At 33.5% G+C, this 24512-nt stretch overlaps 1 protein-coding gene across 1 annotated transcript in view; it reads right to left on the bottom strand.

Annotated features, from left to right (window-relative positions):
• Nucleotides 1-24512, bottom strand: part of SMCHD1 (structural maintenance of chromosomes flexible hinge domain containing 1) — a 137379-nt gene that overhangs the window by 72641 nt on the left and 40226 nt on the right. The window contains exons 14-26 of the mRNA XM_037508775.2: nucleotides 23942-24055; nucleotides 23290-23396; nucleotides 21998-22080; nucleotides 21718-21831; nucleotides 15499-15576; nucleotides 15300-15419; nucleotides 13911-14055; nucleotides 12001-12097; nucleotides 9961-10033; nucleotides 6895-7034; nucleotides 6124-6258; nucleotides 3826-4053; nucleotides 460-608 (exon numbers count right to left, since the gene is read on the bottom strand). Of these exons, the coding sequence (XP_037364672.1) occupies nucleotides 460-608; nucleotides 3826-4053; nucleotides 6124-6258; nucleotides 6895-7034; nucleotides 9961-10033; nucleotides 12001-12097; nucleotides 13911-14055; nucleotides 15300-15419; nucleotides 15499-15576; nucleotides 21718-21831; nucleotides 21998-22080; nucleotides 23290-23396; nucleotides 23942-24055 (1583 nt within the window). The remainder of the gene's footprint in view (nucleotides 1-459; nucleotides 609-3825; nucleotides 4054-6123; nucleotides 6259-6894; nucleotides 7035-9960; nucleotides 10034-12000; nucleotides 12098-13910; nucleotides 14056-15299; nucleotides 15420-15498; nucleotides 15577-21717; nucleotides 21832-21997; nucleotides 22081-23289; nucleotides 23397-23941; nucleotides 24056-24512) is intronic.

Raw genomic sequence — 24512 nt, 5'->3', positions numbered from 1 at the left:
TGGAAATGGGATAGAAAAATTAAAGTGGAGGAGGGTACTAGAAAATAGATGGCCAAGGAATTGTTAGGTGGGGAGAAAGGGTTTTTAATATATTAACTTAAGTTTTCCCTTTTTCTATCAGCTCCACATTAGATCTGACTGGACTCAGCTTTGAAAGCCATCACTAATTAATGAAAGAATTTTTCCTTCTAAACACTATCATTGACTGTCCACATTGTATCTTTTGCATTTTTTCATGTCATCTTCAAGGTATTTTCATGAAAATTCTAGGTCTTACACAGTGCCAATTAAGCAGAGGGATATAGTGATACTAAGAATTAATCCCTAGTGAAGATTTACTCTGAAAACAATGTATTTCACAGAAATTTAAGAATGTCTACTTGTGTCCTTTGGAGAAAAGTACTTTTGCTGCTGGGTGCTGAATTTTGAAACATTTCAAAATATAATATGCCCACAAACCTTACTGTAAATGCACTTTCCAAAGACACGTGATCATCCTGGAATGAAACCTGGCAATAACGCATATCTTTTACAGATGTTGGTACTTGTACATCAGGAAGCAGACCCTGTAGCAAGTGCTCTTTGTTAATCTCAGGAGTCCAATTAACCTAAGAGAAAAATTATATATATTTAAGAATAATGTAAATTTTAATGGAATGCCCTCTTACTGTAACTTATAATTTAACTATTAAGAATCTTCAATAAGATAAGACATCCTCACCACTTCTAATGAAAAGGAAGTCCTTTTATGACCAGAAATGATGGTGATTCATATATTACTGATAAAAAACAGAAACTTTTTTTGTTTTGTTTTAATGTGGATATGTCTTTCAATGTAATCAAAGAAAAGTCCTGAAGACATTTCCCTAGAGTGTTACCACAATATTATTGCAGATATCACAGTATAAATGTAACATACAGATGAAATCATGGGACCAATGCTGAAAGGTAATATTCAATTGTTTCTCAAAACTATAATCTTTTTTTTTAAGTTGGAGAATTTCTTTTTTTTTAATGATTTTTTTATTTTAAAACTATAATATTATAATAAGACCTAGGCAGACCCTTATTCCTCAAAGTGAAAAAACATAAGTTATATCGAAAGATGTAATTGTCATCCTGGCTATCTTGTTCTCAGTCCACTCTTTGATGCTTTCAGTTCTACTTTAATGTTACATAACACATATTGCCTCTTTCTTTTTAAAGTTGATTACCCTACCTGATGCTACTTTTAAGCTTCTAATTCTTTTAATTTAAAAATTTTTAGCAATATTTTCTATGCTTTAGTCTTCTTTGTGATTCTTAAATCATTGACAGTCTAGTATATGAATCATAGTTTATGCTACTCTAACCTTCTTAGTCACTTTTTAAAATCATTTTTTAGTCTTTAGTACCTTTTTTTTTTTTCCCCTCCTAATAATAATGCAAGATGGCCTCCCGGTGGCCAAGGGGTTAAGTGTCAGCACTATCACTGCTAAGGCCTGAGTTCAATTCCTGGCCAGGGAGCTAACACTCATATGGCATAGCAAACCTCTCCTGGCTCACCCCCTTCTCCCGTTAGCAGTGTATTTCAGTAAATCCACTTGTTCTGCTCCCCACTCTGTCTCTGGTGAATCATCTCACCCCTGCATCTCTGGTGTACACCACAGTTTTTCTACTTTCTACACACACACACACACACACACACACACACACACACACACACACACAATATAATAATGATGCAAGCAGGAGTTACACAGAAACATTTTCTTCTTTACCCTGGCTACGACATTCTTTCAGTGGATTCCCAGTTCAGTTCAGTCTGACTTCACACACACACACACACACTATAATAATGACGCAAGCAGGAGTTACACAGAAACGTTTTCTTCTTTACCCTGGCTACGCCATTCAGTGGATTCCCAGTTCAGTTTGACTTCTCTCAATCCTTAGAACTGACTAAAGACCACAAAAACCCTTTAAAGACTATATTAAACAAAAACAGTAGTACTTAATCTATCTTATTATTAATAAAGAGGTACATTTTAAATACCTTGGGAACCAAAAAAATACAAAATTACTAGATTTGAGGAAAAATGTGTCAAAAGGTTACATATGACAAGCTCTCCAGTCAATTCTTAACCTCAACAAAAATCTAAAATGATAAAAACCAACATTATGTAAAGGCCAGAAAGCAGTTTTGAAGCCAAGTCCTTGGCACTACTTTTAAATCACCTTTAAATCTGATAATATAATAAAAATGGCTTGCCTCCTTTCCAAGCAGAACCAGAAGTATTTCTATCTCAACCCACCCTCCCCTTATTCTGGAGGGAAATAATTAACTGGATAGAGAAAGGATTCTTCCAAACATGATTTCTAAAATAAGGTCAGTTTAACCACTGTTAAAAAATTCTTTTAAAGTATCAGGTCCTATAATTAGAACTCAGAATGGCTATGAGTTGCCAACAGTACAAAAGAACAATTTCCATTTCCTGTTCCACTATAACAAGTCTCTCAAAATAAAGCAAATTGGGACCTTTTCATAAGGATTTGCAAATGATGGCTTTTCAGGGATGAATATTTATCTCTAATTTTCTACAGAATCCTAGAATTCTGGAAAATTACTACTTTCCCATATAAGACTGAAGAGCTTTTCCTCTATGGATGTCAAAGGGAGTTCTGCTATAATGATTGGCTTGAAAAGGCAAATTTATCCAATGTAATTAAATGTATTTGGAAACATTTGGAGTACAAAGTAAACTGTAGTTTTACTTATAATTTCATCCATGTAAACAATAAACACAGAAAATTATATCCAGCTGAACCAAGTCATGTAGGAATACACAAAACAAAAGAACCTTGAAAACTTAACAGCTATCTCAACTGATTTTGCGCACTGAGCCACAAGTGTCCACATCGAGGGGAGTTTCTACCACCTCAATGTAACTCACAAGCTGTAACCTTTCCTGCACCCCCTTTCACAAGCAAAGTAAACTGACTTATACTGCTTGTGCATGTCTTCATCACATATGCTATTAGTTTTAAGTACTGCTTATAATTAGTTTCCTTTTTGTTTTTTAATGGGTGACTGATGAAGTTTGAGTACTGTTCTTTTCCTCATAAGTCCTATGATTTTAGGAATGTGTGTTTCATTATAGTGAAACTGACTGTATTTTGAAAAGGGCAAGGGCATATTTTCCACTATTCTTTTAGTCAACCACAAGAGAAGTGCTAGAGCTATTCATTTTTGTGATAAGAATTTTACTGTTCTGATTGGTTCTCTGCAAAGTGAGATGTTAAGTTTCAACATAGAGATTCACATTATCAAGATGCAAATGATACATCTGAGGATGATGATGAAGTTATTTACTAAGACCTTCTAACACTTCTAAGAATCATGCTTTTAGAGAGCAGTATACTAATTTCAAAGGGCCAATAATTATAAATTTAATCTATAATTAACAATAATGTTTTCTCATTTGCCTTTAATAGATCTTTTGTTCAGTGTCTTCAAAGCAGCAACAAATACACTGCTTTGGTAAGTTGGTGATTCTGACTATGACTGCAGAAATACAGTTGGAAGAAGTGCATAACTAAACAAAATGCCAAAGTCTGAAATTTCGTTTAAGTGTCAAAATCATTTAAGTACTAGTTTGTGGTGCATGAATCATACAATATCAATCAACTACATGAAACAATTCTCATTTAGTCCGGAATTTTAAATAGCATTATTTTCCTGTGGTAAGTTTTTAAACACAGGTTATCCTATAACACTTGTTTGGGGTCTTCCAAGCTTAATAAATGAACAAATTCTGGAAAAACCAATGTATTCAAGATACTTACTTTAATTTTCTCTGCTAAAGCTGATGTTATATGTATTTCTCTTTCTCCTTCATCATACATTTGAAAAATAAGATTACGCATGACATCGCCTGCTATCCAATTAACCTCATCCTGATGTTTGATCTGGATTGCCTTTTGACCTTCCACACTGAATATCTGTAATCTTGCAACATGACTGCTAGGAAGCAACTTAATAGTCTTCTCCACGGGTGCCACATCTTTACAACTCTAGGAATAGCAAAAAAACACAAATACACACTGAATGACATCTGCACTGAATACATATTTTTTTAGTTTTAATGAAGAACCCTTTATACTGCTGAAGAATTTCCAATATTATGGAAGATCATATTATATTCTGTCAATATTCATAGATTTTGCATTAAGAGGACATTACTATTAATTTCATTATTTTATACCATCAAGTTTTTTAAAAATAACATTCTTAAAAGCAAAAAGCAAGCGTATTTAAAAGGATTTCCTTCTTTTTGGTATTTGTAAATAGACTTAAGTATTGTAAACTTGTGAAAATGTAATCACATGACAGATTAATGTTTAGTATCTACAAGTAATAAAATTGTAAGGAATTAAGAACTTTCCATAAAATCAATGACAAATATTTGCCATGAAATGCATTAGTTAATAATATTATGTTACACTGAAGTTTCTAGATATTTTCAATTCATAATACTTTCAGTTAAGTGAACAAGGTCACTTATAGCTAGATGCCCTGAAGGCTGTACAGGCATACTTATAATTTATTACTGGCACTTGGTTGTTCCACAGATCAATAAAGATGGGCTGAATTATGCTGTATAAATTTATTTTAGGCACAAAAATAAAAAATTATTTCATAATGTTGGTATAGTACATTCATTTTACAGGATACACAAAATTCAAAATAAACCTTACCTAGCTCATGTCTACTCCCTCATTCCATTGTAGAAGTCCATCCATAAGAATACTGACACATTTAAAAAGTCAGCTTCACAAAGTATCAGGTAAATAACCCATCCTTTATTACATGCATTATTTGTCTGATTCAAACTTTTGGATTTTCTAACTGCATATAACAGACTAAATCTTGGTCTCTGTCTTAAAATGTCTTAGATTCTTGGTCTTTGGATAACTGTTACTCTGTAGTATTTACTTAATTCCTAATGCTTGTACTCTTGCTTCTAAAATTCAGGTTCCTCCTTAAACTCTTAAGTTTTTTCCTGAATCTTTCAGATCTTTTGTGAGGTAGTATGCTCAAATATATGTTGCCCACATTGCTGAATAAAAGAAATGTGTAACAAATATTTGAAGATTACCAAATACAACAATCAGTTTGAAAAGATGTTAGATAGCTATTATGTTAGATGTGTTAAATAGTGTATAACTACCATGAAAGCATCAGCTAACTGATCAGGTTATTCAGCAGTTATTACATTAATTATAAGTATAAGGATTTATTATCATTTAAGTATAAGGATTTATTATCCCATTCAACAATATTTGGAGATCAACTGCTTATATGAACTTCTTGCCCGCTTCGCCTTCAGTCATGATATGCATACAACGGCAAGTATCTTTAGATGAAAATACTAATTAAAAAAACCATGTTTTGGGCCTCCCCAGTGGCATAGTAGTTGAGTGCTGGGTTGCGAAGCTGCCTGCAGCCTCTGTAGTGCCGGTTCGATCCCCGGCCACCAGGTGAGGGTCCCACATGGCACCCAGACCTCCCCTGCCGCCCACTGCTCCCTTCAGCAGTGTACTTCGTCAGTCTGCCTGCTCTGCTCTCGCCTCTGACTCTGGTGAATTCTCTCACCCTCCCGCGCTTCTGACAGTACCCAGTGCTTGTATAAATAAATAAATAAATAAATAAATAAATAAATAAATAAGCCTTTAAAAAAAAAAAATGTATTTAAAAATTACATGCAAAATGAATGTTTATACATCCTTCAGTGATTGTTTAAATGGGGGTATTTATTAAACCTTCTAAAAACAAGTGTAAATTATAAAAAAGTAAAATAAAATTGATGCATAAGTATCACATTTTTATGTAAGAAAAAACTAATGTGAAGAATATGTAAATCAATAATGGGTATAGATTTGTCTGATCAAGAAAGTTACTAATATTTGATATGAAATGTTAAATTATTCATTCACTGTAACATTTCACATTACCTTTTTTCCTTTGGCTCAAGAATTCCAAATATTTCATTTTTAAAAGCCAAACAACTTTACGTAAAACATTATAAAGAATAGTTGCATGAAGACTCAATATAATACCAGTGAATAACAAAAACAACTTACAGGTATTTCAATTTTTGCTTTAAGCATCTGGTCTTTTTTAATATTTTGAACTTGAATTGCAGATCCTGATAAAATACTGGTTCCAGTACTACTGCAATCCACAACGTAGATGGGAAGGTTTGGAGCACCTGAAAACTATTGGAAGCACACAAAATAATTTGACCTGAATCAAATGTAACCAATTACTCAATAATTGTTATTTCAAACTTTAAATATTTCACTGCAGCTACTATTTCTAGCAATAAATTGATAAATTCTGAAAAAATTCATTAATATTTTAGAGAATTTATGAATGAAAAGAGCAACTTTCTACAATTCTAAGAAAAATTTACCTGTCTTGGAAATAAAGCCAACTTCCTCAACCACTCTTCTTTTTTTTTTAACTTTACCTATTTGGGTTTCTCTTTTCCTTTTTGTGGTCTTTTACTCATCTTCATTTATCCATCCACCCCCAATTCTGAAAGGCACTTCTATCATTCTATTTGTAAATTAAATACTTCATCTGAAATGAGGGGGATGGACCAAGGAAGGAAAAGGTAGGAATCTTTAGTACATAATTTCTTTATGCCACTTTGTGTACCTGGCATCTTTATTAAGAATGCTAAGAGCTATTGACAATGAGATATTCCACACATTTCTCCATGGAATAATTGTTAAAGACCTAGATAACTACATTAGGCTTACTATAAAGCAGATAAAAGTCATTTATTTCCATTTACTACTACTGGACTCAAAGTAAGATTCATATATTATTATCATGTAAATGCTTACCTTACAATGAACAATCAATTTTGGTTGTGATGTTATATTGTCTGATTCATCCAAAACTTCCACCTGAAACGGGAAAGCTGTTCCATTCTCTATAACTAAAATTTCAGAATCAGGTTTCACTTTTAATCGACGAGGGGGACCTACAAGGAAATTACATACTGAAATATAAATTCAGTTTCTAAGACTGAAAAAATTCAAATAGCAAAAGAAACACTTTTTAACATTTTAATATTTAATGAAAAAGCATAAGCAATATACATGTTTTATCATTTCTATTCCCAAAATGCATATAATCTCTACATGATCAGAGTCATCTCAACTACATAGAATGTTTGATGTCTTGGGACCTCCCTGGTGATGCAAGGGGTTAAGCACAGCACTGTGAAGGAATCTGGAAGCCTCTGCAGCACGAGTTCGATCCCCGGCCGGCCAGGGTGCAATCCACGTGGTGCGGCAGACCTCTCCTGACTCGCCTGCTGCTCCCATCAGCAGTGATTTTCAGTCAATCTGCCTGTTCTGCTCCCCACTCTGTCTCTGGTGAAACCTTTCACCTTCCCGCACCTCTGGCCTGTACCCCAGTTCTTGTACACATAAATAAATAAATCTTTTTAAAAAATAAAAAAAAGTCTGATGTCTTGATTTACTCTCACGCAGCAAGTTAATGTGTGGGAAAAATCACGTAAAGATGTATCTTAAAAAGAGTCTAGAAAAAAGTATTCAAGACAAAAAGTAAAGCTTATTAAATTACTTTTTTATTCATTAAATTTTAACTTTACACATTGATTTCTTAGGCACATATAACTACATTATTCTTAGGTAATAATGTTCAAAGGATCAGTTCATGTAGTGACACATCAGATGACTGTCAGTCTTACAACTTGCCATAAACAAGTTACTCCACAAATTTCCTCTAAGATTAAGAAGACAGTTTATACTTCAGCAAGATGACTTGATGTGCTCCATAAACACAGATATTTAAAATCCAGTTCATGGTAAATGCTGGTAATACAAGTTCATAAAGAACAGTTACTAGAAACAATTAAATTTTACTTAAGAATATTAATTTTTATTTTCTACTCTATGCCAGGAAATGTGTAATTTCAACTAAGCTCTAGTCTTAGAACCCTCACAATGACCTTAATGAAGATTATTTAATTATCTCCACATTATAGGTGAGGAAATTGTTTAGTAACATGGCTACAAAGTAGCAGACAGGTTTAAATTCCTGGTTTGTAATATGAATCCATTTGAATGAATTTGAATTCCAGAAGAAGTCAGACTACCTGGTTACTAAGAATTTCACTACTTTCAGCTAACATCCAAAATAGAGGCATTATAGGTGTTTATTAATATGTAGTGATTTTTTGGCTATATTTCTATATTTATATTTTTACATCTTTATCAATTCAAGCTAGGGAAACCTCACACCACCTGAATTTTTTGGAATAGCTAATGTTTCTTTTTCACTTAAAACCGATACAAAAGGTGATATCTAGACCAAGATATGTTCATGGATTGCTAATATTAGAGGTGAAACACATACCAAGCACTGTGCTAGGTGTTTTAAAAGCACATGCTATTCTCACCTTACACAGTATTGTGTTGATGAGAGCTTTTGTGTTCTCTATTACCATGGAACAGTGCAAAGTGAGGGATGCCTATTATCACATGCTCATTTAATTCTCAAACAATCCTGTGAAAGTAGAAAATTAATTTTACACTGGGGCAACTGAGGGAGAGAACAGAACCTCACTTCTAAGTGTCAGAGCTTAGATTTAAACTCTCAGATGGCTGATATGAGAAAGTATCTCTTTTTCCACTTAGGAAATTGAACTTTTAAATTACTGTTTTATATATCTGAGATCTATTCAGAGCTACTTGGAACCAAAAACAATCACATTCATATCTGTATCTTCAGAACTTAATACACTAAGTAGCATATGGAAGTCAATATACTCACTAAACACTTGGTGGTTTTTTTTGCTGTTATTTTTATCTGCAATTTTTATTACTATAACATTAGTTGATAACATTATTAGGTAACAGGTATACAGCATTATGAATCAACATCTGTACATGCTGTACTATGAACCTCCACAGAATAAACTCTTTGAAACTCTACTAGATTTCCTCTCAATTAACCAGCTTTACCTCCCTATGTAAATATAACTTCATTTTCAAGTTAATAAGTCATTATCAAATTAACAATACAAATGCATGAGAAAAATTTCTTTTCTTCTTAAAATATGAAACAATTACAGTTAGACCACAAGCGATAAAGGACTGATCCAAGTCTAATATAAACCTAATGAGCATGTCCCAGAGAATAGTTCGAAAATACATTTTTAATTTTTTCTCCCTAGAAACAACCCAAATGCCCCAAAATAGATGACTGGATCAAGAAGATGTGGCATATATACACATAACAGAATATTATTCAGCAATCAAAAAGGATAAACTCATGCCATTCACAGCAACGTGGATGGAACTAGAAGGAATGATGCTCAGTGAAATAAGCCAGAAGGAAAAAGAAAAACATCGAATGGTTTCGCTTACAGCAGGAATGTAGGGGAACCAAGTAAGACATCAGTGTAAAAAAAATAATAACAGTACAAAACACAACAAAGTAAAAACGGACAATTATAAAGCAGAGACATACCGCAGGGGAGGTGGAGGGAGAGGACTCAGAGGGAGGGAGGGAGGAGCACAGGGGACTGAGGTGATGGTGCACTGGTGAAGGAAACTCTATGGGGACTACACCTGAGGGGGTGGGGGGAAGTAAATATTGTTTAAAAATGAACAATGATGTAAAAAAATAAAAAAAAATTATATTAAAAAATTTTTTTTCTCCCAAGATTATTTTTCAAACTTTCCTAAAGAATTCCTACATGTTTTCCTGTTATTGAATTGGTCATTTCTGCCAGTGTTATGTTTGACGTTCCAATGTATTTTCAATACACCACAATCAAATGAAAATACATGCTAATTTGTAGGTTTTATTGTACATTATGATACGAGTATCATACAAAAGATAAATATTAGGAATATTTCTTAAAATAATATTACCTGGTAGTAATCTAATTTTCAAAATCTGTGAGTCTTCTTTTAAACCTGGCAGAGTTACCTTCAGATTAAAATTCTGTTGAAAAAAGATATTAAAATTAATTTTTGCTTTTCATTTTCATACCATTATAGCAATCTACTCAGCAATTTTATATTGACTAAAATTAACATACATAAATAAAATATACATGAATTTAAAAGATGGAGGTGAAAGAATGGCTTAAATTACATTTTTATACACAAGTCTTTCAAATTTAAAAGGCATGGCTTCTTAAAGTAGTAAAGTGGAAAAAACTAAAATCAGAACTCTCTAAATACAATGTGGTATTCTGGATTAGACCCAGGAATAGAAAATAACATTAGTAGAAAATCTGGGGAAATATGAATAAAGTCTTTATTAGTAGTATTGTAACAATAGTAATTTCTTAGTTTGGATAAATAAACAATGGCTATATAAGATGCTAACAGGCAGTTTGGTGAAGACCACACACAAGCCCTATATATTTTCTTTGCAACTCTTTCCCAAAACTACAATTCTTTCCTTTTCAAAATTCCGTGTTCTAAGTTGACTCTCCCAAAACTGAACTAATAGCCTGCTGTTTAGCAGAAGCCTTATTAACAAACATGTTAATGCATATTTTGTATATTGTACATTTATATACAGTTAACCCTTAAACACATATGTAGGCTTCTACTATGCTAGTCCACTTGCACAGATTTTTTTAAATTCACATTGCCTGTATTCATGGATTCAATCAACTGTGAGTATCAATAGGCTGATTACATGGATGTGAAAACCATGTATACAGTACCCACTGTACATTATACACAGATTTTTGGCTACTTAGGAGGTTGGCACCTGTAATCTCTGCATTGCTCAAGGATCATCCTTACTCTATTCTTACAACAGAGGAAAAAAAGTTACTAAGAAAATCATAAGGGAGAGAAAATATATTTACAGTATGTACTGTATTTATTGATACCCAAAATTTACAATGTCTGTTAAGAAAGTCTAAATATAAGTGGGCCAATGCAGTTCAAATTCATGTTGTTTATGGGTCAACTGTCAAGTTACTGCAAAATTAAGTTTTCTAAAATCTGAAAATCTATGGGCCTCCCCGGTGGTGCAGCAATTGAGCGCTGGGTTGCGAAGCTGCCCACAGCCTCTGGAGCACCGGTTCGATCCCCGGCTGCCGGGCGAGGGTCCCACATGGCATGCAGACCTCTCCTGCTGCCCGCTGCTCCTCTCAGCAGTGTATTTCATCAGTCTGCCTGTTTTGCTCTCTGCTCTGGCTCTGGCGAATTCTCTCACCCTCCCGCGCTTCTGACTGTAACCCAGTGCTTATATAAATAATCTCTAAAAAAAAAAAAAAAAAAAAAAAAAACCGAAAATCTTTGTAGTACAGTATACAATGCTTAAATTCACATGCTGTATTTCAAACTTTATTTTGAAAGGGAAATTTTAAATTATTTTGAAGGTAGTAATATAGCAAAACAAAGAAACATACTACTTAAGTTACTAGTCATAATGTCCTCTTTAGTCATATAAATCTATTAGCTGCTTTATATAGCTAACTGAAAAATGACCTTATTAGAGTTTATTTTATTATCTTACCTAACTTTCTTCTTCCAAAAACACTTCCCTTAGCCAAATATCAAACCCAATATTTATATAAATGAGCTGTTTCTTATATTTTTGTTTTTGTTCTAAGAAAAATATTCAAAAAAGAATGGAAAAAAGTTGGAGGAAAGAACCATAGTACTGCATAGTTGTGTTGAAAAAGTAGTTTTGAATGTGAAAACTGACATAAAGATGACAGAAATTTGAAAAATATTTACTGAATATTTACAATTAATAGCAGTGAGTTGTTGATTTTTCTGAGATGTAAATGTTAAGTCAGGTAATATGACCTTGATTAATTTCTAAAAACCCAAGATTATTGTCATCTTTTAACAAAAATAGATTTAATTTTAAATTCCTAATTTATATTTTTACCATTTAAGAAATAAACATGCATTATAATATATATGTACAATGCTTACCTTGCCTTGACAAGAGTTTACAGGACCCTTAGCTGTAACACCTCGAATTACACAACTTGGTCCTTTAGTTATTTCTTCATAATGTAAAGATAAACCACTAGGAAAAAAGTAAATGAGAGATTTAACTTCCCTTTCATTACCTACAAGCAAGCTGCAAATGTGTTTTGTTTTCAAATATGCCATTTACTTATTTTTAAAGAAATAATTGAAAGGAGCAAATGCCCAAGAAATTATTTTACAAAGTAAAATGATCCAATATTGACAAATACTAGTACTCCAAAAACTGCAAATGATAAACAGATATATAATGTAGAGCTTCATATATAATTAGTAAAAGCACAAAGTAGGAAATAAGCAAATGCATGCAGGACTAGGAAAACGAAATATTCCGAGAAACCAGGTTCATGGATGTCCTCTAATGTTGTCATATAGGGCCTCCCCTGGTGGTGCAGCAGTTGAGCACTGGGCTGTGAAGCTACCCGCAGCCTCTGCAGCGCAGGTTTGATCCATGGCCCTTGGCAAGGGTCCCACATGGCACACAGACCTCTCCTGCCGCGCCTGCTGCTCCCCTCATCAGTGTATTATGTCAGTCTGCCTGATCTGTTCCCCGCTCTAGCTCTGGTGAATTCTTTCACCCTCCTGCGCTTCTGACTGTACCCAGTGCTTGTATAAACAAATAAATAAATCTTGAAAAAAAAAATTTAATGTTGTCACATATTTTTCCAAATCTTTCATCCAATGGAATTTAAAAGAATTTCAGGAACCTATTAAATTGAATGGCAGTATTAGGTAAAGCCCTGTGATGTGACATCCCCTTGATGTCGACAATATCACCCTTTTTGTAAATTCACATGTATGTGGCAAAAGGAACAACTCCATGCTTTGCAAAAGGTCTAGAGAACATACAGTTGGTGCTGCTCCTCTTTTCCTTTGTGTTGGTCATTTTGGGGACTTACTGGAAGATGGCAGTTTTGTCCAAAAGGCTAATGTTTTATTTTTTAACATTGTTAAGTATTCAATTTTTCCTTTACTATTCTAGTACTAAAGAAGCATACATTAAAAATTGGGCCCAAAAAGACAATTTGATAGCCAAAGCAAGGAAACACTGACTTAGCACTCATGCTGTATAAACTGATCATGAGTTTCTCCCTAGGTACCTCAAAAAGAAGTAATGGAAAATAATGAACTCCCTCAGTTACAGTCATATAAGACTTAGTATCAGAGATACCTGGTCTGGGATAAATTCTGAGACTTTGAACATTATAAAATGTAATCACACAAAACCTAGATGGTATAGTCTATTGAGACCACTGTTGTATATGTAGTGTCACTTACAGAAATATTAAGTGACACATGACTATATATCACTGGATACACTGTTAAGTTTCTAAGAATTATTTCTTAATATTAGCTAACCACAGCACTCTAAAGTTACACTACTATTGATAAATGAAGGCGAGTTCTAAGGAAGGACTCAAATGTCCAGGTATAGACATAATTCCTATGGTTTTGAAAACAAAACAATTGCATTAGCTAGTTAAAAATCTACTAGTAGAAAATACCACTAGGCTTTAACAGCTGCAATTTTTATGCAAGCAACAATAAAATAACAAAATTGCTAGGAGACACAGTATCACACTTGTAAAAAGAAATAAGAGTAAGATAGAACTATCAGTCTTACCTAAGTATCTTTAATAGTAAATTCAATCAAAACATAAATCTTAGTGAAACAATTAACACTGTAGACAGAGGACAGCCTGGAGTTAAGTAAAACCCTCTAAAATCATAAAATCCATTAAGTGTTTAAAATGGTAATATTGACATCAACCATATACAAATAATTTAAGCTAAAAAAGAGCAAATACTTAGCAAATAAGAATAGCCAAATACAAGTTAATTTTTCAAATTACCTTGCTTCAAGAATTGGCTGAATATCATTTATCAGTTGACTAGTATGACCAAATTCATCCTGAAATTCCAGAGGGATGTTGAATGGGACTCCAACACGAAAAGGAGGATCCAGAAGACCAAATGAAAATCTTTCTGGCTTACCCTCTTAAAAAAAAAGTACAAATGAAAAGCATATTATTTAGTCAGAAAATTCATTGTAGCTTACCATTTATATGTAGGAAATTATGACAAGAAGGCATTTTAAATCTGTGCAGAAATTATATCTATGATTCATTTGGGGAAATAATAAAATTAGACCTTTATTTCATACCATACATTAAAGTAAAATTTTAGAGGTAGATAAACATGTTTTTAAATTACAAAATTATTGGGATATAATCAAGAACATGATCATAGTTCTTAAAGGAAAAATTAAGGCAAAATACAATACTTAACAGATTAAAAAAGCATATATTTGATAAAGTTTAAAATAGCTTGTTAGATAAAATAAACAAAGTTAAAAGAGAAGCTCTATATGAGAAAATATTTACAACATGTACCACAGTGTATTAAAACCCAAAATACGTAAAACCTCCTCTAAGCCAATGGTCTTCAAAGTGTTGTCTCTAGTATAATTGTTTCAGATATCACTGTAACATCTTTGGACAGTCAGAACTCTGAGCATGAGGTCCAGAAGTTTACTTTTCAATTAGCCTCCAGAGTAATTCAAAATAAGGACCAATCCTTTGAACCAGCAAATGAACAGGTTTTTCAAATAATGTACAATGGGCAATAAAAACCAGAAGAGATGCACAATCTAAACCCAAAAATTCTCAAATTAGTCCCAAAAGAAATAAAAGCTTTCAAAAACAAAAAAAACAAAAAACAAATAAAAGCTTTCAAATGAACTACTAAATTCTCAATTGTACAATGACTACTCATGTAAGAGAACATGGAAGTACCAAAGCAAACATAAAGGAAAAAATTCAATAGAAAGTATAGAATATGTCATTCATTAAGGGAAACTTCCATAAAGTAAAAGAAGAAAACAGATGGAAAGAAGAAAAAGAATGTTCTTATCTTAGTCAAGAGATCCAACATGTTAACAGATTCTCCAAACATTCAGGAACTGGGTAAGAAGTTAGATCAGAGGAGGTTAGAAGGCAGGTGAAAGGGAAGTTCACATGCAAAGGTCAGGAATTAGAATAGCTCTAGACTTAGCCAACAACAATGGAAAGTATGTCTTGAAAAACTGAGAAGGAATATGATTATCAAGCACAATTTTAAAAAAGCCACTTTAAGATTAAGATGGTTACACATTTGGCCAAACATCTTTCATTGAATTACCTATTTTCCTTGACTTAAAATGCCAACTTTAGCAAATAGTTATATATTAGTGTTCTCCTTACCTTTAACAGAAAACTTAATTGCTTTAGATGGTAGTGGTCTTCCTGCATAAGTGTCTGCATTACTTTCATTCAATACAACTTGTAATTTCAATGTATAATTCCCCAGCTTTTGAATATTTTCTAGGCAAATTAAGAAGAAATTAAAAATCAGGTCAATGTAACACTGATATAATTTCATACATTCAGAATAATAACTCACCCATTTTTTTAAACCAGTAAGGCCATTTTCCTCCATGTTGACTAATATGAGAAATGATTTCTTTATTTCCACTTGAAGCTTAATAAAAAAGAAACATACAAAGTCTGAGAAACGGAATACAAAACATGAATATGAAATGTCATAATGACGCAAGTATCTTTATTTGTTGTACATTTTTAAAAATGGTTTGGAAGAGTTCCAAAGCTATTTTATGTAAGTAAACATAACACAATGAAATTTTACTCATTAAGTTCATTAAAATTCTTTTATTTCAATTCTTAAAAGTACATCTGTAAATAAGCCTACCTGGTACAAAGAAAGAATATAATCTTTATATTAAAAATAATTTTCTAAACCAACAAAACAAAAACTAACCCCTGGATTCCAGTAACAGAATGAGAATTTCCCTTAAGTTTTTTCAAGATTGAAATAGCATAGTTTATTCTATTCATAGTCCACAAAGTAATCTTGAAAACTGAATGCTTTATTGTTAAAAGAAAAAAATGAGCAAACACACACACACGTAAATAAAATATGCTATCTTTTTTGTAATGAAGACAAAGTGTGAATACCTTTGTTTTTGCTTAGCATCATAGCAGGAAAAACAGAAAAGATAAATGTAAAACTAAAATTACTACCAAAAGAAGGGAAAAAAAAAAAAAAACAGAATAGAGGGATGATATAATTTCTCTGAAATATTCCTTGTTTATTTTTAACTTTGGAATTATGTAATGGCTTAAATACTCAAAAAAATAGAATTAAAACAAGGCAACAATCAAGTATCTGATATGAACACTTTTTTTTAAAAAAAGATTTATTTTTATACAAGAACCGGGGTACAGGCCAGATGTGCAGGAGGGTGAGAGGTTTCACCCAAGACAGAGCGGGGAACAGAATAGGCAGACTGAAATACACTACTGAGGGGAGCAGTGGGCGAGATAGGAGAAGTCTGCCACGCCATGTGGGATTCTCGCCGGCCAGCCGGGATGGAACCCACGCTGCAAAGGCTACAGACAGTTTCACAGCGCTGCGCTCAACTGCCTGTGCCACCAGGGAGGCCCTGATATGAACACTTTTTAAAAAGAGAATTATTTCAAGCGACTTTAAAGTAGTTTTTACTATTTATAACAAATATGTTCTAAAGACTAACACTATGGCAAAGATGTCAATTTTAATTCAATAGTCATTAATTATATTGGTTATCACTGTTTTGAAACTATTTAAATATAGCATAAAGAAAATAATGTTAAAAATCAAGACTTTTAACACGCAAAACTATGAAAGACATAAATCATAGTGATTAAATAAAATATATAAATATAAAAAATAACATAAATTAATAAAAACACTGTGAAAAACCAAAACTGCTCAGTGGCCATTATTGTATAGCACCAATTCCAGTCTGGTAATTTGTGATTCATCAAAAAGAATTAAGTCTTTTACTGCTTTTCCTACAAAACTTTTTTTGAGTAAAACAATAATCCTAATAAAAGAAATTTTTCACAGATGAATTCTGGATAATAAATTAGGGAGGAATGAAAAGAATCAGGAAAAAAAATCACCTTGCTGAATACCAACTAACTCCAGCAAAAGTCATTAATGGTTGAAACCATTAGTTAATGGGTAAATGAACTCTCTAATCATATGAGTCATGTAAATTCAATGATCTATCCCAGCAGTACTAATGAAGAAGAATTAGACATCATGTAAATCTTGATACAATACCATAAGAGCATAGATTAGCTATATGAAGTACTGATTCATGCTTTACTGATGAAAAAAAGGTGAACCTAAAATACACTCAAAGTTTTAGAGCTAACTCAGTTTTCTGGAAATAGAGTATAGAGTGTAACAACTTCAATGACATCCCAAGGACACAAAGAGAAATATGTGAAACAAGTGGTTGTTGTCAGCAAATCATTAGCATGGGATTTGTAGGAAAAAAAGAGACTCAAAAAGACAAACAGTTAAAAAGACATACAGTAACTAAATACACACATGTGCCTGAACTTCCCCCACTACCTATGCACAAAACGTTATCATTTTAGAAAATCAGGGCAATGAGTCAGATTGGGTAATATATATAACCATGGAATTACTGTGATAATTGAAAATGTACATGTTTTTAGAGATGCATGCATGGGAGTTTCAACAATCACAAAAAAGACTACATGAAGCAAGTACAAACAAAATAATAATTGTTGAAATAGGTTTTGTTTCATTCATAATTTTAAAAGTTGCAATGATAAATTTGCAATGGAAATTAGACAATAAACAATCATCGGAAGTTCTCTGGAAAAAAAAATTCAAGAAATTTCTTGGTTTACATATCTTCAACAAATACTTGTTAATTATCTCCTTTAAGGTAGGTGCCAGACAAGTTCAAAAATACTAACACTATCCTTGCTTTCCCGATATTTCTATCATTTAGACCAAGGGTTCCACAGACCACTTTACTGTCATGGCTGTTTTTATTCAATATCAGGTGGCTGTCATAAAGAAATCAAACACCCAAAACCTAAATATTTACTACCTGCTCCTTTACAAATATTGGGTTGTCAGAAGCCATGATGTATTTTTTCTGTGTTTTTCAAGCAAAAATGCCTAATGACTTTTCTGAGAACCTAATGGTTTTCCAATTCTGTTCTACAGAGCAAGTGCACATTTAAGAAATAACAAAATGTCAAGTTATACAAATGAATGTGAAACTATAAAAAAATAGAAAAAAATCTGTAATTATTAGAAGCCTTTATCAGAAAGTGACAAAACCTGAAACCTGAGAAATAAAGAGCTTATTAAAAATTTGCTGTTGGGCCTCCCTGGTGGCGCAGTGGGTTGAGCACAAGGCCGTGAAGCTGTCCGCAGCCTCCGCAGCACTGGTTCGATTCCCAGCCAGCCAGGGAAAGTCCCATATGGTGCGGCAGATGTCTCCAGTCTCACCTGCTGCTCCCCTCAGCAGTTTATTTCCATCCTTCTGCCTGTTCTGCTCCCTGCTCTGTCTCTGGTGGATTCTCTCACCCTCCCGCGCCTCTGGCCTGTACCCCAGTGCTTGTATAAATAAATAAAATCTTAAAAAAAAAAAAAAAACTTGCTGTTTACAAGTCTTAGCAGAGTATGAAATACATGCAAATGTCTAGAGGTGAAAATAACTGGCTTGCATGAGAATAAAAAGAAGAGTTTTGATTAGGAGTATAGTGAATGAGGATGGAAATGAAATGTGACAAAGTAGAAGGAGGAGACAGGGTTAGATCATGTGTGGATATTTGCAGAACTACTGGGTGTTAGCTAAGAGCTAACATCATATTCAAAAATTAAAGACTAATAGCATTACCTATTCGATCAGGAATAAGAAAGGATGCCCACTTCCACCACTTCTATTCAACTTCCAGTATTGGAAGTTTTAACCAGTGCAATAATGCAAAAGAAAAAGCGAAAGGACTTCCTATTGGAAAGAAAAGAAGTATCTCTGTTCTAGATGACAATCTTATTGTAGAAAACCCTAAAAACAACACCAAAAAAACTGTTAGAGATAAGAAATTCAGCAAACTTGCAAGATATAAAATCAAGTTCATGGAATAAGAAGACAATACTGATTTGATGATTCAACATAAATCCTATCCTAACTCCAATGCCATTTCTTAAAGAAACAGAAAATTGATTCTAAATTCATATGGAATCTCAAGGCACTCAACAGAAAAAAAAAATCTGGAAACAGAACACAGTTGAACAACTCACACTTCCTGATTTCAAAATTGCAAAGCTATAGTCAAAACAGGTTGATACAGAAAGACAGACATATAGACCAATGGAACAGAAAGTCCAGAGAAAAACTCTTGTATATGAATAGGAGGAATTATTTGCACATCATAAACCTGTAAGACACTGATATTGAAGATCCACAAGGTACTCATACAATTCAACAAAACAAACAACCCAGTTAAAAAAAAAAAAAAATGGGCAGAAGAGCTAAATAGGCACTTCTCCAAAGAAAACATGCAGATGCCAACAGACACATGAAAAATTGTTCATCATTATTTATAATCAGGGAAATGCAAACTAAATGAGATACCACTTCACAACTGTGAGAATGGCCCATATTATAAAGACCATAAAAATAGCAAGTGATGGAAATGATATGGAGAAAAAGGAACACTTTTACGCTGTTGGTGGGAAAGCAGACTGGTCTACCTCCTAGGGAAAGTAGTGGGGTGGTTCCTCAAAAGACTAAAAATGTATCTGCCATACAACCTAGAAATTCCATTCTTAAGTATCTACCCAAAGTTCTGTAAAAACACTAATTTGAAAGGAAACCTGCACTCCTTTGCTTATTGCAGCACTATTTACAATAGTCAAGATATGGAAACAACTTAAGTACCCAAAAACAGATAAGTGAATCAAGAAGATGTAGTATGCAGACATAATGGAACACTACTCAGCAATCCCAAAAGATAAATGCATGCAATTTGCAGCAATATGAATGGAGCTAGAAGGGAATATAAGTGAAATAAGCCAAAAGGAAAAAGATAAATACCAGATAATGCCAGTTACATGTGAAAGAGAGAGAAACTAAAGGGTCAAAGACAAACTCTATAACAAACCCTGAAAGGTGACCACAGCCCTGAGGCATATCCAGGAGGGTGGGGATGAGCACAATGACTATGGGTACTTTGGTTTTGAGAGAGCTACAGTGACCACACCTAAGGGAAGAAATCTTAAACTGTCAAAATGGTAACAAGGATGTAAAACAAAATATTTCATTTAAAACAAAATTTAAAAACTATTGTATAATTATCTGTTTTTGCTTTGTTGTGTTTTGTACTGTTATTCATACTGCAGGGGAGGAGAAGGGAGAGGGATCAGAAGGTGGGAGGGAGGAGCACAGGGGACTTTGGTGATGGTGCACGGGTGCATTGGTAAAAGAAATTCTATGGAGACTACACCCGAGGGGGTGGGGAAAAGCAAATATTGTTTAAAAATGAACAATGATATAAAAATAAAAAAATAAAAAACTCTTGTATGTATATATGGTCAAATGATTTCTGACAAGTGTCAAGCCTGGAGAAAGAGTGGTCTTTTTGACAACTGAATATTCTCATACAACAGAAGATTTTTATATCCAAAAGAAAAATTTAACCTATATAAAAATTCACTCAAAAGGATCAAGTAACTATATTTAAGAACTAAAACCATAAAATTCTTAGAAATAAATATTAAAGAAAAGCTTCATGACAGATGGTAATGACTTCTTGGACATGACATCAAAAGCAAAGGTAACAAAATCAAAAATAGACAAATTGAACTATAAACTTTTCTGCATCAAAATATACCATCAACAGGGCACAAGAGGAGATGCTAACCTTCACTGATCATTAGATAAATGCAAATCAAAACCACACATCAATTAGAAAGACATATTCCCTGTGCATTGCTAATGAGAATGTAAAATGGTGCTGCCATTTTTGCTACTATGGAAAAATACATGACTGTCCCTCAAAAAATTAAACATAGAACTACCATATGATCCAGCAATTCCACATCTGGTCATGCATCCAAAAAACTGCAATCAGGGACAAGAACAGACATTTGTACATCAATGTACATAGCAGCATTACTCTCAATAGCTAAAAATGTGGAAGCAATCCAAGTGTCTGCTGATGCATTAATGGATAAATAAAATGTAGCATACACAGAGAGTGAAGTATTATTCAGCTTTAGAAAGTAAAGGAAATTCTGACACTCCAACATAGATGGAATTTGAAGATAGTAAGTTAAGTGAAATAAGCAGGACACAATGAACAAATACTGTATGATTCCAGTTATATGAGATACTCAAAGTAGTAAAATTCATGGAAACAGAAAGTAGAACAGAGTTTATCAGAGAACGGGGGATGGGAATAAGGGAATGCTATCACTAGAGTTTCAATCTGGGATGATGAAAACTTAGGGTGATGGAGAATGGTAATAGTTGCACAACAATATGAATGTATTTAATGGCATTGAACTTGACATTTAAAAATGGTTAAGATAGCAAATTTGTTACATATGGTTTACCACAATAAAAAAACTGACAAAATCTGATTATTCATGACACATGAAATTTCCAACTATTCAAATCCACTGTGTCTATCAGATTGCTGGGTCATCAATAATTATAAGAAGATATTAAAATTCATATTCCATATTTAAGAACAATATTAAAGATCAAATTAGTTCACTTACAGTGTAATATAACCTTGAGCTCAACCAGGAGTTTCTTTGACCCTCCATGACTTGTTCCTGGAAGTTTCTGCATTGCTTCCCCTTTTTTGTTGAGTATTTCAATTCTTAATGCACCTGCAAATGCAAAATTTGCAATAAAAATGTCTTAGTTACACCTAAAAAATACTACCATGTGTATTTTACACAGTATTTTAATTTCCCAAGTTCTTTTATATATTAGAAATGTAAGATCCAAGAAAAATATTTTCTGGTATTAGTAAAAACCAACCAAAAAACATACCAATGGGTGTTCCAGCAGGTCTAGCCTCATTTGGCAGTAATTCATCTCCTTCTGGCCAAGTTACTGACAATCTATCTGGGAGCCTGTTATGAAAACAGTGTATTAATGTTTCATGAACTGTGTAAATTATGGTCTTAAATGAAAGTTATCAGAAACTTTTTAATATTTATCTGACACATTTTTAAAGTTAAATCTGAAATGCTACATTAATAATCTAAAATTCTTTTTCTCCTTATTGCTGTGGCTACTTTTATCTCTTTTGTTACTAAGAGCCAGGAATTGCCCACTGTTGGTGATTTTCTTTTCTTTTTGTTTTTTTTTTTAAAGATTTATTTTAATTATTTATACAAGCACTGGGTGCAGTCAGAAGCGCGGGAGGGTGAGAGAATTCACCAAACACCAAAGCCAGAGTGGGGAGCAGAGCAGGCAGAAGGACCAAAGTACACTGCTGAGGGGAGCAGCGGGCGGCAGGAGAGGTCTGCGCGCCATGCGGGACCCTCCTCTGGTGGCCAGGGAGCAGCCGGGGATCGAACCGGTGCTGCAGAGGCTGCGGGCAGCTTTGCAAGCCAGCGCTCAACCGCTGCGCCACCGGGGAGGCCCGATTTTCTATTCATCATCAGTTCTAGTTACCTTTGGGGAACAGCATAAACGCTAAAACAGAACATTAATCTGGAGATTCAGTAAGAATGAAAATTACTACGTTATTAGCAATATAACAGCCAGACTTGTTTTTCTACCTCCTTTAAAAAAACATATCTTAAACAGTGCTGGTAGTAGTTACAATCAGAATATAAAATTTCCTTTTCCTATAAAACAAATATAGAATTCTGTTTACATAGCTAGAGCTCTCCAAGATTTTATTTGTTTTTAGATCATTTATGTATGTATGTATGTATGTATGTATATATGTATGTATACAAGAACTGGGGTGTAGGCCAGAGTTCCAAGAGTGAGAGGATTCACCAGAGACAATGGGGAGACAACAGGCAGATCTACTAAAATACACTGCTGAAGGGGGCAGCCGGCGAGACAGGAGAGGTCTCCTTGGCGGGGGAATCAAACTCATGTTGCAGTGGCTGGCGATAGCTTGATAGCGCTGAGACTTTTTTAACCCTGCGCCACTAGGAAGGCCCATTTTTCAAAGTCTTTAAAGGCAAAATGCTCATTAGAACATACACTCTAAGACTACAAATGCCCATTAGACAAGTAAGACAATCAAGAAGAGTTAAAAACACTACAATCACTCTTGATTTTTTGGTTATTTTTATTAATCATCTTGATATGTGACTTACCTTGCCATTTCATCTTCTACATATTTTTTTACAGCTTTCTCAGCAACTGTCCTATCCAGCTTTGCAATTGGCACAGTTTTTATTTCATCATATAGTGCTTGAGGTTCCTGAATAAGTAAAATAATTTATACTCATTTCAAAACTACTCAAATATAGCTGCAATAAAAACATTACTTATTCCAAAGAAATATATTTTATACTAATTGAGCATATAATTGCAATAACTATTATTACACTATATTCCATTTCATGTAACCTCCTTATATCTAATTAAGTATCATTCAAATATTGATAAGAGCATGGTATTGGGATAAAACACACTACAGTTTTGGAGTTATTCATTCTTGAAATAGAATTCTGACTCCAAAGTATACTAGCTTATGAGCCTTGAAGGAAATGTGCACCATAGAAATGTACTGTGATAACAAGCAATAATATATATATGGTTGTATAACACTGCATATATACATATTAAATTCTACAGATTATGAAAAATATTAAATATAAAACATCAAATATGCTAACACTACTTTATCTGATGGAAAAATCTAATGCTGGCAAATATAAAATACTGTGTCTGTATTTCAACATTAAAGCAAAAGTAGGGAATACTAAGAGATTTTAATGTTTTTTTATTCCTTTGCTGTCTTACCATTGCAATCTGAACTTCTCCTCCTGTGGCATATACTTCTCCATCATGATCACCATAAAGGAAAAATTTTACTATGCTTCCATAAAAGAGAGGAAGTGTCTTGATTGTCTTGACCTAATATTTATTTTTTTAAAAAGGTGTTAGTATTAATATTTACTGAGAGAAACAGATTTTACATTATATTTTCATAGAACTACTATAAACAAGGAAAAAATTCAATGATAAAAATTTAATGATAAAAGGACTAACATTCTAATAACATTCTAATAGAAGTAATGTTGATGTAGTTCTCTTATTCTTCACATATCTTTGTAGAGACACTTTTCATACAAAAATGCCATGCGTGTCTAAAAAGGTCCCAAACACATTTAATGTTAATTATTATGAATGCCAAACTACCTACAACCTTTTTCCCATAAAATTACAGTGACTTCCGGGCCTCCCCGGTGGCGCAGTGGTTGAGCACTGGGTTGCGAAGCTGCCTGCAGCCTATGCAGCGCCGGTTTGATCCCCGGCCACAGGGCGAGGGTCCCACATGGCGCGTAGACCTCTCCTGCCACCCGCTGCTCCC

The sequence above is a fragment of the Talpa occidentalis genome, unplaced genomic scaffold, assembly GCF_014898055.3.
Source record: "Talpa occidentalis isolate TD23 unplaced genomic scaffold, MPIMG_talOcc4v2.1 talOcc4.13, whole genome shotgun sequence".
Taxonomy (NCBI): Eukaryota; Metazoa; Chordata; class Mammalia; order Eulipotyphla; family Talpidae; genus Talpa; species Talpa occidentalis.
This window is presented reverse-complemented; position numbering and strand designations above follow the sequence as displayed.